The 15,330-nt window shown below is 43.5% G+C and overlaps 1 protein-coding gene across 4 annotated transcripts in view; it reads right to left on the reverse strand.

Moving 5' to 3' along the window:
- Positions 1-1,163: 1,163 nt before the first annotated feature.
- Positions 1,164-15,330, reverse strand: part of PARP4 (poly(ADP-ribose) polymerase family member 4) — a 570,213-nt gene continuing 556,046 nt past the window's right edge. For all 4 annotated transcript variants that reach the window (XM_073613478.1, XM_073613479.1, XM_073613476.1 and 1 more), the window contains 4 exons: positions 8,265-8,318; positions 7,258-7,360; positions 4,957-5,089; positions 1,164-2,454 (listed from right to left, as the gene is read on the reverse strand). In XM_073613478.1, coding sequence (XP_073469579.1) covers positions 2,283-2,454; positions 4,957-5,089; positions 7,258-7,360; positions 8,265-8,318 — 462 coding nt within the window. In that variant the 3' untranslated portion in view covers positions 1,164-2,282. The remainder of the gene's footprint in view (positions 2,455-4,956; positions 5,090-7,257; positions 7,361-8,264; positions 8,319-15,330) is intronic.

The raw sequence follows: 15,330 nt of genomic DNA on the forward strand, positions 1-15,330 counted from the left end.
ACGTATATTACACATTGGAATTTACTATATTGAATAATTTGCACTTTATAGGAGGATTCACTCCTACTGCTGTTGCACCTTTTGTCATCTTTACAGTCAAACTTTGGCTATGGATATTCACTGAAAGTTACTGTTATACTTATCATGATTGCACTTTGCACTTTTTCCTTTGTTTAATGTTTTGTTTCCACGTAAGATTGATCACATATTATCTACAATGTTTATTTTGTATTTTCCATATTTTAATATTGTGTAGCCCACTAGGAGACCTATTTTAATATTATTTGTGTTTTTTGCTAGGATTAGCGCAGCACCACTTTAATAATTTATTCATCCGCTAGCAGGGTCTGGTTGTACCCTATTCGGTGCAGGCAGCTTTTCCTAATAGCTCTGCCGTAACACACATGATAGCGCAGGAATAATTATACACCTCGTGTGTAGGCAAGACCGCTTGGATGGAATTCCGTCGGAGAAACCTTCGGAGTTTATTCCAATGGCAAATCTGATCGTCTGTACGCGGCATTACTTCACACATTCAGGGTCTGATGCCTTGAGTTTGCTTTATAAAGTAAATAAAAAATGAAATGGTGCAACCAGCTGCTATCAATTTTGGTAAAGTCCAAAAAGGCATATGAATTTGTATGTTGTGGTGCTGTAAAACGACTAGTTTGTTTTAAATCCTCGCCGCTCATATCTATGAGCCGGTGTGTACATTGCATAACTCACGCCGGTTCATTAGATACGACCGGCAAGGATTTTAAACAAACCTGGTGATTTACAGTGGGTGCCACTAGACGGCACATGGAAATATGATTTTACTGGATTATGTTTTTATGGGATACGTTTTTAATAAATGTACTGCACGATCATTTGTTTTTTGTTTTGTTTTTTTTCATTTTGGGATATTCCTGCTGGTGAAACTGGATAATTGCTGAGCCCATGCCAATATAAAGGAATTCCATATAAGCTGTGATGGTCTTGGTGGCCCAAAGCTATCTGGTAAGTGGCCCCCTTATACAGGTGGTGGTGCATATATGAAAAAAGGAGCACTTTTAGGTAAGAAGGGCATGGTTCACAAATGAACACGCGGTGACGTATAAATTTGCAAAACAGGACTGTTATTGCTGTAATTGATTACAGGACATTTTCTCACTGCTATCAATAGCTTGTAATTTTTTATTTTTATTTCAATTCACTTGTTGTTTTTTGTTTGTTTGATTTTTGAAGTGGATACATGTGTTAAGATTTATTCTGTAAACTTTAAGACCCTTTTTACACTGGGGCGCTTTGCAGGCGCTACAGCGCTAAAAATAGTGCCCTGAAAGAGCCGCTGCTGTGTCTCCAATGTGAAAGCCCCGAGGCCTTTTTCACACTGGAGCGGTGCGCTGGCAGGACGTTAAAAAAAAAAAATCCTGCTAGCAGCATCTTTGGAGCAGTGAAGGAGCGGTGTATACACCGCTCCTTCACCGCTCTTGCCCATTGAAATCAATGGGGCAGCATGGTTATACCGCCGGCATATCGCTGCTGCAGCAGCGCTTTGCGGTGGTTTTAACCCTTTCTCGGCAGTTAGCGGGGGGTAAAAGCACCATGCTAGCGGCAGAATAGCACTGCGAAATTGACGGTAAAGCGCCGCTAAAAATAGCAGCGTTTTACTGCTGGTACACTCACCGCCCCAGTGTGAAAGGGGTCTAGTAGCTAGTGCCTCAACATGCAAAGTCATATACACTCATATACTCATTTGCTTTATATAGTGAATCAAAAATCTCATACTATAATTAATGAATTAGCATACCAATTGTTTTAAACTGAAAACTCAGCATGTGAAACCTAAACTCAATGCAATGAAGGATTTTTCTTGCTGTTAAGAGCATTACACATTTAGGGACCATGTCCTTTTGCACCAAACACTGAATTCAAAACCAAAACACAAACGCATACTCACAAAGCAAAAAAATGCACTATAAGTAAACTAGATTAACACACTGAAACTGTGAAGAACAGTGAGAAACAGGTAACAGCACTCAATCTCTTTCTAGCAGCCCTCTAAATATTTAACTATGCCTATTTTAATTACTAAAAATAAAGAGAATAATATTTTCCATTTTTTTTTTTTACTGCTAAGCAAAATCAACTGGCTATATTATGTTATGATTGCTAGATCGCATATACTACCAAATGTTTCTGTAGGAGAATATTATAAAATGCTTAATTCCTACAACTAAACTGCCTATATAATTCAAGCATTAAAAAAACCCAAATATGATAGGAAATAACAATGGTTATTAATGGTATAAAGCCGGGGAGAGGTCAGAGGATGGAGATTCTAGGCCTAGTAACTGGCGAGTGGCATGTTCCCAGTCCCTGCCCAAACCAAGTCGGCTGCAGATGCCCGAGTACTGTCTGTCAGTTATCGCTGCCCAGTTGACAGCTTTTTCAATACCAGGATATGATTTGCTGTAAAGAGATAAAAGACAGGTGTTAAAAACCAACACAAGGGGTGATAAACCTTATATCAAATACTTTTGCAAGGTGGTTATCTTTTCAAATTTTTAAAATAAAGATATTATCCCATGTTGCATTCTATGGAATTGTGCAAAATACTCTGTAAATCGCCATAGGAAAACCATTTACTGTAGCACCCTATCATCTTTGTTTTATAACAGTGGTACATGTACCCCATGGGGTACTGCTGATTTTTTTCACCCTTATTTGTAAAGTGCAGTTTATTGTAGAATATTCCTTCTTTACTGCTCCAGTAAATTCATGTTAGCCTATATGAGAGGAGGAGATATAGAGACATAAGTACATGATCACCTTCCAATCCAAATCAATAAAGACTACAGTCTGATCCTCCTGGCCAGTAAAAGAAGAGTTTCATCATAGCACAACAGATTAATTATAACAATGATTCCTCTTATTGCTCTATGACTTGGCATAAGAAAAAGTGGGTGAAATACCAGCAACGATCTGTAGCTGCACACATATCGACACTATGCATCTAATTGCCAGTTTTTCCTAATTTCCATTGGCAGTTGGTGTATTTTTTTTTTTTTTTTTTTACCTGAACATTTCTGTCCTTTAAAATGTCTAAAGCTCACCCCACACAAATTCTGATTTCTATAGATATCAACAACTACGTAGAATGAGGTCCTGTCAGATTTTATACATATTGCATAGTTTGGGTAGGTCTTAATATTGCATTGTTTTGATAAACCTAAAGTTCATTGTATGATCATAATTTAACTTGTATGGTGACCCTTGGGCTCACAATACACATTACACTCTGACGGCCATAGGCGTGCACACAAGGTGTGCCAGATGTGCCTGGGCACACCCTAATCACCCTGTGTGGCACAGATTTTCCGCTGTTTAGGCCCCTGATATTTCACCAAAGCCCCCTATTGGGGCTCCTAAAACAAAATTGTAAAAATAAAAACTACTGACACCAATCTCTGCCCTACTGACACCATCCATTGCTCTGCTGACACGGTCTGTATATATACACATGGACACACACAAATATGTTTGGGTTTTGAGGTGCACACCCTAATGCAATAGGCTGTGCACACTTATGCTGACGCATAATCAACTTTAATCTGGCCATGCACTGTACAACTTAAAATAGAACTATAGGCAAAATGTTTAGTTTTGGACAGAGTGGAGAAGTATTAGCACACCTGTCAGTTTTTAGTGCTGTCTGTGCCCCTCACTAGGGAGATTCATCCTCTCTATTTGTTCTGTTTACTATTATCATTGAAAGTGAAAGTAAAAAAAAAAATCCCAAATTTTGGGTTGTCCCCAGAAGGCCTCTTGCAAATTGAAAAAGCTCAGTACAGCTGTTTTTTTGACTGAGCTAAAATACAGCCCATTAATTGTGATGTGCCTGTGACGGGAGGGCCCGTGGAACCCAGAATCCCTTGGGGAGGTTGGGAAACCCTTGTTTCAGCTCCCCATGCACCTCTTATACCTAAGTCACCCTGTGTCTATATTAGGGGCACAGGGTGACCGAGAAATCCAATCTGATCTGTACTAATCGGACTCACTGTACAACCACAATGGAATCTTGTGTATGTATGTATATATTGTATATTGTCTCATTTTGTTGTGTACTCTCTGATAGGTCGTTTGGGGTGTGGCTGTATTCTATTGTGTCTGTCTGCCTTGGATATTATGGGATGTGTAAGTGTGTTTGCTGTGAGGAGGGAGTTCCTCCAACAGCTCTTCCTGCTGATTGGACAGTCTACCCTGCCTGGAATGCAAAAGGGGGGGATTGTCCTGAGTATTACCTGTGTTTTCAATAAAACAGTTCATGGTGAGCAACCAAACGAGTATTGCCTTTTGTCAGCGGTTGGAATTTCTGATATCTATATTCAGATTGGGAGGAAGCTGTGTACTGATGGAAGCACTCAAGCAGAGTGCGACGGGTATCTGTTACAGTGCCTATGCACACTGGTGTGTAAACAAGCGTCATGCATTCTTCAGTAAAAAAAACAACACAGGAAAAATCTGCATTTTAGGTCAGTAATTTACGCCTCATGCGCACAAGTGCGTGCAATTGCAAACAAATATGCGCAAATGCCCATTTACATATTGTGCAGAACAAGAACACAAGAATACGTTTTCACCCATTTTGCGTGAAATTGCATGAAAAATGCCCAAAATTGTGTTGGATGCCTGGCTGAGAGAGGAGTTAATAGGGAACTAATGGTTTTTAACATCTGGCAGGAGGGAGTAACTAGAATTCTCACTGTCACAGAAAGCTAGATATGAATATTGGGTGGGATACTGGGTATGATTCATCTTGCTAGCATCTTCTTTTATCAGTCTTTGGAGTGCTAAGAGCAGTAATATTATGTTACTTGCATATGTCATAGAGATGTATAATAGAAGTGGGTTGTACATTGAAATATAAAATATTTGTGCAGTTAATTGTGATTAAAGTATGCAGAGATATACCTTGCAGTGTCACACTGATCCAGTTTCATTAAAGTCTTGAATGTGATGCCAGTCAGTAGATTATAAGTACGAATAGTTTGCAGTACAAGGAGAGTGGCAATTAGCTTCATGACCTCTTCTTTTCCTCTTGAACCTTTAAAACAAAAATAAGGGGCATAAAAGGTTAAGGCTGGGTTCACACTATCTTCGCATGTGGCTCACAGCAGGGGTCTGGTGAGTTTCGTTCACCGTTTCAGGTCCGATTTCAGCCTGAATTTTTGGCTGAATTTGGACCTGAAATGGACAGACCTGAAATGGACCAAAAGATGCACAGGGCTCCTGTGCAAATTCGCACCAGAGCCCCAGCGGAGATATGTGAACTGGCTCCATAGAGAGCTGGTCATCTCCTGCTATTGCAAATGGGATGCGGAAAACCCTCATCCAATTCACAATAGTGTGAAATCCTGGTATAAAGGACACAAATTCATGTAGTGTATACAATTAAATCATTACATGTAATTTTAAAATACAGCTAGTGTAAGAATTTAAATTTGACTTTGCATCAGCCTCTTGCAATCCCTTATACAATAGCAATGAGAGAGGAAGGGAGCCAATGTGGTGCATGCAAATCTGTTGTCACGGAACATGATGAGGAAAGGAGGAGGAAAAAAGATTTCATCTACACATAAGCAAAGGCTTCTTCACAATAAGACCCCTTTCACACGGAGGAAGTTTTCAGGAGTTTTAGCGCTAAATATAGGGCCTGTAAAGCACCTGAAAACTGCCTCTCAAGACTCCCCAGTGTGAAAGCCCGAGTGCTTTCACACTGGGGCGGTGCACTTGCATGATGGGAAAAAAAGTCCTGCAAGCAGCATCTTTGGGGCGGTGTGGGAGCGGTGCACACCCTTAACATGGAAGCAGGCAGCGATGTACGGGTACGTCGCTTTGCCTGTATGGACCACCAGTCCACAGTATATTGTGGACGGGCGGTCTGGAAACAGTTAACTTTGCCTTCCTCAATGGATTTCAGCAAAATGTTATTTTCAAATAAATTTTAGGGAAATTAAATGTCTCTACACATCAGTAATCCTACCCATTAAAAAGTATGAAAACATGTACATAGTCACTCTGTCTACATTGCGGCTATGTTTCCACTAGTGCGACTTTTCATGCGACTTGGGACTGAAAAGTCGCATGACAAATTGTATCCCATGATTTCCAATGAGTACCGTTCATATCTGTGCGACTTCAAGTCACAGCGACTTCAAAGTAGTCCCTGCACTACTTTGGTCCCACTTTGATGCGACTTGAGGTCCAAAGATACAGGCATTGCTTCAAATCGCGGTAAAAAGTCGCGGTAAAATCGCGGTAAAAAATCGCGGCAAAATCGCGCGACTTTGGGGACGCAATAGTGGAAACATAAAATCGCGGTAAAAAATCGCGGCAAAATCGCGCGACTTTGGGGACGCAATAGTGGAAACATAGCCTGCAGAAGGGAATGTTGTAGGGAAGGGAGGCAGGGTTTGTTACAAAGAACTCCAAGTGAGTTTTTGGGAGAATATTTTTGGGTCGACTTGTCATAATGTTATTACACAGCTTTACTATGTGCAGGGCTTTTTTTTCAGCGGGAAGGCAGTTCCGGCACCTCTTGGACTGACTGTATGTGATGGTAAGGGGTGCTGGGGTGTATTAATGCTCACTGCTGGGGATCTATTTTTGCAAGGGGGGTCTATTGTTGCTGGAGAGGTCTAGTGTTGCTGGTGGGAGACCTATTGTTGCTGGGGGGGGGGGGGTCTTATGTTGCTGGGGGGTCAGTTGTTGCTGAAAGAGATCAACTGTTGGGGGAGGGGTCTATTGTTGATGGCAGCCAGACAGACTATTAATGCTGGCTGTGCGGAGATCTGTTGATGCTGCCGAGAGTCTATTGTTGCTGGCGGGGAAATTTTGTTGTGGTTGGTCCATTGTTGTTAGGGGGATCTATTGTTGCTGGCTGAAGGGGATCTATTTTACTGCTTTTCTTGATATAGTAACAAATTCCATACAAATTACTTAGCACCTCAAAATGATACTTGGTTCTACATTGTCTAAAAGGGACGGTACTGGGAGGTGGGTAGGGGCGGAGAAAAGGGGTGACTCGGAAAGGGGGAGTTCATGCACCTATTGTCTGAGAAAAAAAGCCCTGACTATGTGTACTGTATATCTATGAAGAAGTCCTTATGGTACAATATAACATGCAGGAAGTCAATATTACAGCAGTGTTCTTAAAATCATAAACCCACCACTATACAGATAATCCTGAAAGCAGTACTGCTCAGAACCTACCTAGAGAAGAGATGCCCTTTTCATGGAGAAAACTGTCACAAAAATAACTGACATCAATGTTTAACAACTTTCCGAGTTGTGGAGTCAGCATCCAGCATCCTTCCTAGAATAAAGTAACAGTGTTAAAACCACTGCCAATAAAGCATTCTATGTGCCTGTGGCACTTGGAGTATGGCCTTAGGTCTCAATATACACACACACACATATATAAATGTGTACACCTTTTATCTATGCCCTATTTTTACACTTTGGCTGCTATACTATGCCACCATTTGTCATTGTAATTATATTTCAGATTTGTATTATTCTAAAAGTGCTTATGTTTCGATTGGGTGACAAATCTCACTTAGACGTGGACACTTAGCGTTAGACAGACATATAGAGAAATAGATCAGGCACAGTAGACATCAGGCACAGTAGAAGCACTCACATTATCTTGATTGTTTTCCCAGAGATATGCTGGCATGAGGACTGTTTTGAAAGTGTGCAAGCTATGCTTCTTTACCTGTCATGCCTAAAGCAAATTTACTGAGGCTGAAAGACATCTGCAGACAGTCATATAGTGCTTCAGCAGTCAACTATCCCTAGATGCCTTTGGATGGGTTAACATGCACCTTGGGCTGACCCGGGCTTATGAGAACCTTAGCAATACTCCTGGTGAACTGTCAACAGGCAGTTAAATGAAACACTAGGCAGGTGCCCAAGGAGTCCTCAGGTAAATGTACTTCCCTATGTGACAGGTTCCCTTAAAACAGAGGAAAAGAACAGGCTTATGGAAACACATGCAACCTGCCTGCCTGTGCTCCCAAACATGTTCACCTATAGCAAGATACATGGCAGCTGGGAATGCTATGTAGTTAACAACTGTACCCTGCCTAATAATGAACGAGTATATCAATGCAGATACATTTTCGTTTTTTTTTTAAACTGATATTTCAATTCTGCCTTTCTTATAATCGTTTTTATATAATATAGATACTACTTTGTGAAATTGAAGGAGACATTACCGGACACTGCAGTAGAGAGAAGGATGACCAGGAGAGATCAGCTAATTCTGAACACTAAAATACAAACAAGATATACAATGTCAATGTGTAGATTTCTAATACATATTCCTTACAAAATTCTTCTAAAATATTCTCTCGTTATACACTATATTGTCAAAAGTATTGGGACAAATATGTGGTAAGTAGATATATTTGCGCTTCTCCTAAAAATGTGATGTATAAACTGAAGGCGCTTCTGCTCAAATAGCTAGAATACTAAAACTAAAGCAGAATGTAAAGAAATATGAGCGCAATAAAACCAATGGTGTTTAGTGTCTGTGAATCATATAAACAATATATATAAATAAAATGTTAGAGTTCAATCAAAAAATTGGGTGACTATAAAAAAGAGAAATAATCTCTTTCTAAAATACCAAAGTGTCCAACCAATGTTCACAAAAATCAAGTGAAAAAACAAAATTTAACCAATGAGTTGCCTTCAAGTATAATCAAAGCCGCTTACGAGATCTGTAGGATCTCAAATGATAGAGATTGAATGCGCTAAAACACAGGAATCCAACAAAGAAAATCCTCTCCTGTTAGTCCTCTGCACACCTCCTCAATGAAAACCGGACTGTCTTGAGTGTGGATGATCTGTCTCTGGATCGTCCAATCTTCTCAATGGATCCGGGCTTATGGGATAAGGGATCTTTTGTGAAGTTTACCGCTTTCTTGAATGCAAGTGCTACATTTTTTAATAAATTCTTATATGAAGTACTACACCATGAAGTCTTTTCCTTCCATCACTCCTTTCATCTGAGATGACCTGGAGACGATTATTCATATCCAGGAGAGATCCCTTATCCAATAAGCCCAGGTCCATTGAGAAGATTTGACAATCCTAAGACAGATTATCCACACTCAAGACAGATCCCATACTCCCACAGTCTGGTTTTCATTGAGGAGGTGTGCAGAGGACTAACAGGAGAGGATTTTCTTTGTTGGATTTCTGTGTTTTAGCGCATTCAATCTCATCATTTGAGATCCTACAGGTCTGGTAAGAGGCTTTGATTTTACTTGAAGGCAACTCATCGATTGAATTTTGTTTTTTCACTTGATTTTTGTGAACACTGGTTGGATACTTTGTTATTTTAGAAAGAGATTATTTCTTTTTTTTATAGTCACCCAATTTTTTGATTGAACTCACGTTTTATTTATATAATTTATATATATTTTTATATATTGTTTATCTGATTCATGGACACTTAACACCGTTGGTTTTATTGGGTAGCACGCTCATATTTCTTTACAAAAGTATTGGGATGCCTGCCTTTACACGCACATTAACTTTAATGGCATCCCAGTCTTAGTCTGTAGGGCTCAATATGGAGTTGGCTCACCCTTTACAGCTATAACAGCTCCAACACTTCTGAGAAGGCTGTCTGCAAGGTTTAGGAGTGTGTCAATGGGAATTTTGATAATTCTTCCAGAAGCGCATTTTTGAGGTCAGGCACTGATGTTGGACAAGAAGACCTGGCTCCCAGTCTCCGCTTTAATTCATCCCAAAGGTGTTCTATCGGGTTGAGGTCAGGACTCTGTGCAGGCCAGTCAAGTTCCTCCACCCCAAATGTACTCAACCATGTCTTTATGAACCTTGCTTTGTGCACTGGTCCAAATCATTTGGTGGAAGGGGGTTTATGGTGTGGGGTTGCCATTCAGGGGCTGGGCCTGGCCCCTTAGTTGCAGTGAAGGGAACTCCTAATGCGCCAGCGTACCAAGACATTCTGGAAAAATGTATGCTCCCAACTTTGTGGGAACAGTTTGGAGGATGCCCCATTCCTGTTCCAACATGGCTGCCCACCAGTGCACAAAGCAAGGTCTATAAAGACATGGATGAGCGAGTTATGATTGTTCTCAAAGGGCCGGTTGTATCTGTAAAACTATTTCAATTTATCCAGGGCTTTTTTTTACTTAGAGAATAGGTGCAGGAACTCATACACGCCCCCCACCCGAACCACATTGAATGGTGGGTGTGCAGTATCTTAAAGGGGCAATAAATACTAGGAGTGCGTTATGTGCAAAGTTCAGGGATGTGCTATGTACAGAGTGCAGAGTACAACACTGCACTTTGTACAGAGTGTAGTTTTAGGGGAGTCCTGTGCATCAAATGCAGAATTCGAGGGTGGGATACGTACATAGTGCAGATTTCAGGGTTGCACTATATACCGACTGCAGGGTTCAGGGGTGAACAATGTACAGAGTGCAGTTTTTGAGGTGCCCTATGTACAGAGTGCAGTTTCAGGGGTGCCCTGTGTACAGAGTGCAGAGTTCAGAGTGCGTTATGTACAGAGTGCAGAGTACAGGGGTAAGCTGTGTACAGACTGCAGGGTTGAGGAGTGGACTACGTACAGAGTGGAGGGTTTAGGGGTGTTCTATGCACAGTGTGCAGGGTTCAGCTCTCTTTCACAGGCTGTCCACATCTCGCTTTCACTGCTCCTCGGCTAGGACCTTTGTACCACTCAACCCGTCACTTCCTCACATCTCATATACCCAGCATCATTGGTTAACATCTGTGCTCAGATGGGGCTCACAGTGTAGCTTACCACATGATGCCTACATGAAGCCCTGGGTGTAAGGGCCACAAGAAAGGGCGGATTTGGCCCACAGGCTTTGTGTTTGGTAAATGTGATTTAAAGCATTTACTCAGACAAACATGGGCAGTTGGACATAATACTAGTCTAAAAAAAAAGGCAAATATGAAAAATTAGTATTTATTTCTACAGCTTTCCTGTAAAATCCTTTTCTTGGAGTACATCATGGGACACATAGCAGTCATAATAACTGAGTGGGTTATACGCCACCTATAGGTGAATAAACACTGGCAAACCAAAAAGACATGAAGTCCTCCCCTATATAACCCTTCCTACACAGGAAGTACCTCAGTTTTGTAGCAAGCCATAAACTTCCCAGACAAGAGGGGAGGGATCTCTGTGTCCCGTGATGTACAAGAAATGGATTTTACAGGTAAGCTGTAGAAAAATCCTAATATCTTTATCGTACATCACGGGACACAGTGCAGTCATAATAACTAACTGTGATGTCCCCAAGCAATGCTTTTTGAGGGGAGGGAACCCATTATGACCAAAGAAACACCGTCAGAACAACAGGATCTATATTGCTGCCTGCAGTACACTGCAACCAATGCAACATCCTCCTGAGTCCTAACATTCACTTGCTAAAACCTAGTGAATGTATGCAGCGAAGACCAAGTAGCAGCCTTGCAAATCTGAGCCATCGATGCTTGATGATGAACTGCCCATGAAGCACTCACTCTTCTGGTAGAGTGTGCCCTTACTGGAAAAGGCGGGGGCTTACCCCTAATCCATACGCTTGAACAATCACTTGGCAAATCCATTGAGGAATAGTTGACTTAGATGCTGACTGTCCCATCTTGGGACCTTCTGGCAATACAAACAGAACATTAGTCTTCCGCATCTGAGCTGACATTCTCAGATAGACCCTGATAGCCCATAATACATCAAGAGAGTGAAATAATTTCTCCTCTGCAGACTGTGGATTCGGAAAAAAGGAAGCTAGAATGATATCCTGATTTAGATGAAAACTGGACACTACCTTGGGCAAGAATTCTGGTTGTGGCTGCAAAACCGCCCTATCCTGCTGTAAGATCAAATAAGGTTCTTTACAGGAGAGAGCCGCCAACTCCAACACCTTCCTGGCTGACGTCACTGCCACCAAGAAAACAAATTTTTTTGTCAAGAGGACCAGAGGAATCTGCTGGATAGGTTTAAAAGGCTGCCTCTGTAAAACCCCCAGGACTAAAGGCACAGAGGCGGCCTGACCGGTGGAAGCACCCGAATCATCCCCTGTACAAACGTTCGTACTATGGAGTGAGAAGCAATAGGGCTCTGAAAAAAGATTGCCAAGGCCGAAATTTGACCCTTAATTGTACTTAAGGACAGATTCATATCCACCCCTTTTTGCAGAAAAGCCAAAACTCTCCCGAGGACATATCTGCGGGGGTGCCACCTCCTGGCCTCACACCAGGCAATATAGGATCTCCAGACTCTATAGTAGATACTTCTAGGGACTGGCTTTCTAGCATTCAACATGGTAGACAATACTGACCCAGAAATGCCCCGGTCCTTTAAGATCCTGGTTTCAACAGCCAAACCGTTAAAATTAGAGACCGTAAAGCAGGGTGGAATATTGGACCCTGTGAGAGCAGATCCGGATGGAGTGGAAGAACCCAGGGGTTTCTCACCACCAGTCTTACAATCTGTGCATACCGAATCCTTCTGGGTCAGGCTGGAGCTACTAAGATCATTGGCTTTCTCTCTTCCCAGACTCTGCGTAGTAGCCTTGGCAACAGCTGGATTAGAGGGAAGGCATATATCGGTGACAACTGATCCCACGGAATTATCAAGGCATCTGCCCCTAATGAAAGCGGGTCCCTGGTTCTGGACACAAAACTGTCTAGTTTCCTGTTGAACCTGGAGGCCAGCAGGTCTACATTCGGAATCCCCCATTGGCAGCAGATCTATGCAAAGATTTCGGGATTTGGGGACCACTCCTCTGCAAACATTTGCTGGCGACCCAGAAAGTCCGTCTGCCAATTCTCCACTCCCAGAATAAACTCCGCCGATAGGGATGAAACAAATCTTTCTGCCCAGGTCTGACTCCTGGTGCCTCCCTGGTGATTGATGTATGCCACAGCCATGGCATTGTCTGACTGGACCCTCACAGGACATCCCTGCAGTCTGGAAGTCCAGAAGCTTAGAGCCAAGCGAGCTGCCCGAATCTCCAAAATGTTGATGGGCAAGCTCCTCTCCCTCCAGGACCACCCTCCCTGGACGGTGGCCTCCTCTAGGACTGCCCCCCATCCAGTGAGACTGGCGTCTGTCGTCGCCACTCTCTAGGCCAGAGGCAAAAAGGACTTTCCTTTTACCAGATTCTTGGTTAACATCCACCAACTGAGACTCTGATGCACTTTCAGCCAGGAGATATGTGCCAGTCCAGAGTCTGGACAGTCTTCTTCCAGACAGACAGGACGATGTTCTGAAGTGGTCTGGAGTGGAACTGTGCATAATGGACTGCTTCGAACGAAGATACCATTTTTCCCAGTAGCCTCATACACAGGCGAATGGAGGGATATCTTTTCTCTTTTATGACCTGAACAAGGTTTTTCATGACTCTGACCATCTCTGGAGGCAATAATACCTTTGCCTTGAGCATGTCTAGTATTAGATACTGTAGGCGCTGAACAGGCTGCAGGGCCGATTTTGACCAGTTCAGAATCCAACCCAGTCGCTCCAAGAATTGAACATTCCGCCCCAGGTCTGGAACCGTTTGATCTATCAATAGTAGATCGTCCAGGTATCCTGCAACTGATATTCCCTGAGATCTTAGAACTGCCAATACCTTTGTGAATACTCGAGGTGCCGTGGCTAACCTGAAGGGCAGCGCCACAAACTGAAAATGTTGGTCGTCCACTGGGAATCAGACACCTTTGATGGAACTTGCAGATTGGCACCTGTAGGTATGCCTCCTTGATGTCTATGGACACCAAGAATTCCTCTCCATGCAAGGAGGCTACGACTGAACAAATTAATTCCATCCAGAAAGAACAAGTGACTAGAAACTGATTCACAGAGCCTTGAGGTCCAGAATAGGCCTTACATCTCCATTTGGCTTTGGGATTATGAAAAGATTTGAGTAAAAACCCTCAAATCTTTAGTTGACTGAAACCTCCTGAAATCACTCCTTGTGACCTTAGCTGATCTATTGCCTGAAGAAAAGACCTATTTTTTCACCGGGTCTGTGGGGACATTGGACTTTAAGAACCGAGAGGGGGAAGCTCCCGGAATTCTATTTTGTACCCCTGAGCAGGCCCGGACTGGCCATAGGGCATGCCGGGCATTTTCCCAGCGGGCCGGGGCTGCCGGGCCGCATTTCTTAGGGAGACTGTGACATGCAGGACTGGCCGCGGGTGGATGGGCAGATTACGGGGCCGGCCATGGGTTGATGGGCAGGATGCAGAGCCGCCCGCGGGTGATGTGCTGCATATACGGGAGGAGTGGAAGGAGTCTCACCATTCCCCCGCCCACCAAGCAACTCCATAGCAACCTAGGCCACTGCTGAAGCGAAGGTCCCGGTTTACGCATGCGCCTCGCAGCTGTCGGTCACCTGGCAACCAGGACGCCAGGAGAGAAGGAGGGACGGAGAGGCCGAGCCCTTCCACGCCACTACTTTCTGTATACGCAGCTGCAGGATCTCAGACCCGCCTCCTGCACATGAAAGCTGGCTAGGTGCTGCCGCCGCTTATAGGCATAGCAGTGCGGCTGGTGTACACCCACCTCTCTTCCCACCCACTTCTTCTCCCGCTGGTGAAGGGATTTTGATCTGATGCTCCAGGGCCAGAGAGTGCTCCTTTGATAATGGTAATTATGCTATTTTTCTCCTCTTTTGTGACTGCAGTCTTCTTATCAGCCAGCTCATGGCCTGGCTTTTTTAATCAGTGTGCACCTGCTGTCTGGGCAGTGGCGTAGTGTGGGGGGGCAGACCGGCTATGGCCCCGGGCGCAAAATTTAGAGGGCCGCTGTCCAGAGTGTGCTGCCCTCGATGTCATGTAAGGCCATGTCATGTCATGTCTATGGCAGCGGGAGCACAAGGGAGTTTTCCGGGTGAGAGATAAGTATAGGCAAGTCCACGGATTAAGGGGCGCAAATTACCTGCCTTGCCCTGGACGCCAACAACCTACGCTACGCCACTGTCTCTGGGCACTCCTCTAATTTTAGAGGCGCATTACCGCTGTAATTTTACGTGCTTTTCGGGCACTAGTGGGGTGCTTTTAATCCCCGCTAGCAGCCGAATAAAGAGTTAAAAGCGCCTCTGCCAAAGCGCTTTGCAGGTGCTTCGGCAGCAGTGCCCATTGATTTCAATGGACAGGGGCAGTGGAGGAGTGGTGTATACACCGCTCTCGCATCGCCCGAAAGACGCTGCTTGCAGGACTATTTCTAACATCCTGCAAGCACACCGCCCCAGTGTGAAAGCGCTCGGGCTCTCACAC

This window comes from Aquarana catesbeiana, linkage group LG02, assembly GCF_042186555.1.
Source record: "Aquarana catesbeiana isolate 2022-GZ linkage group LG02, ASM4218655v1, whole genome shotgun sequence".
Classification (NCBI taxonomy): domain Eukaryota; kingdom Metazoa; phylum Chordata; class Amphibia; order Anura; family Ranidae; genus Aquarana; species Aquarana catesbeiana.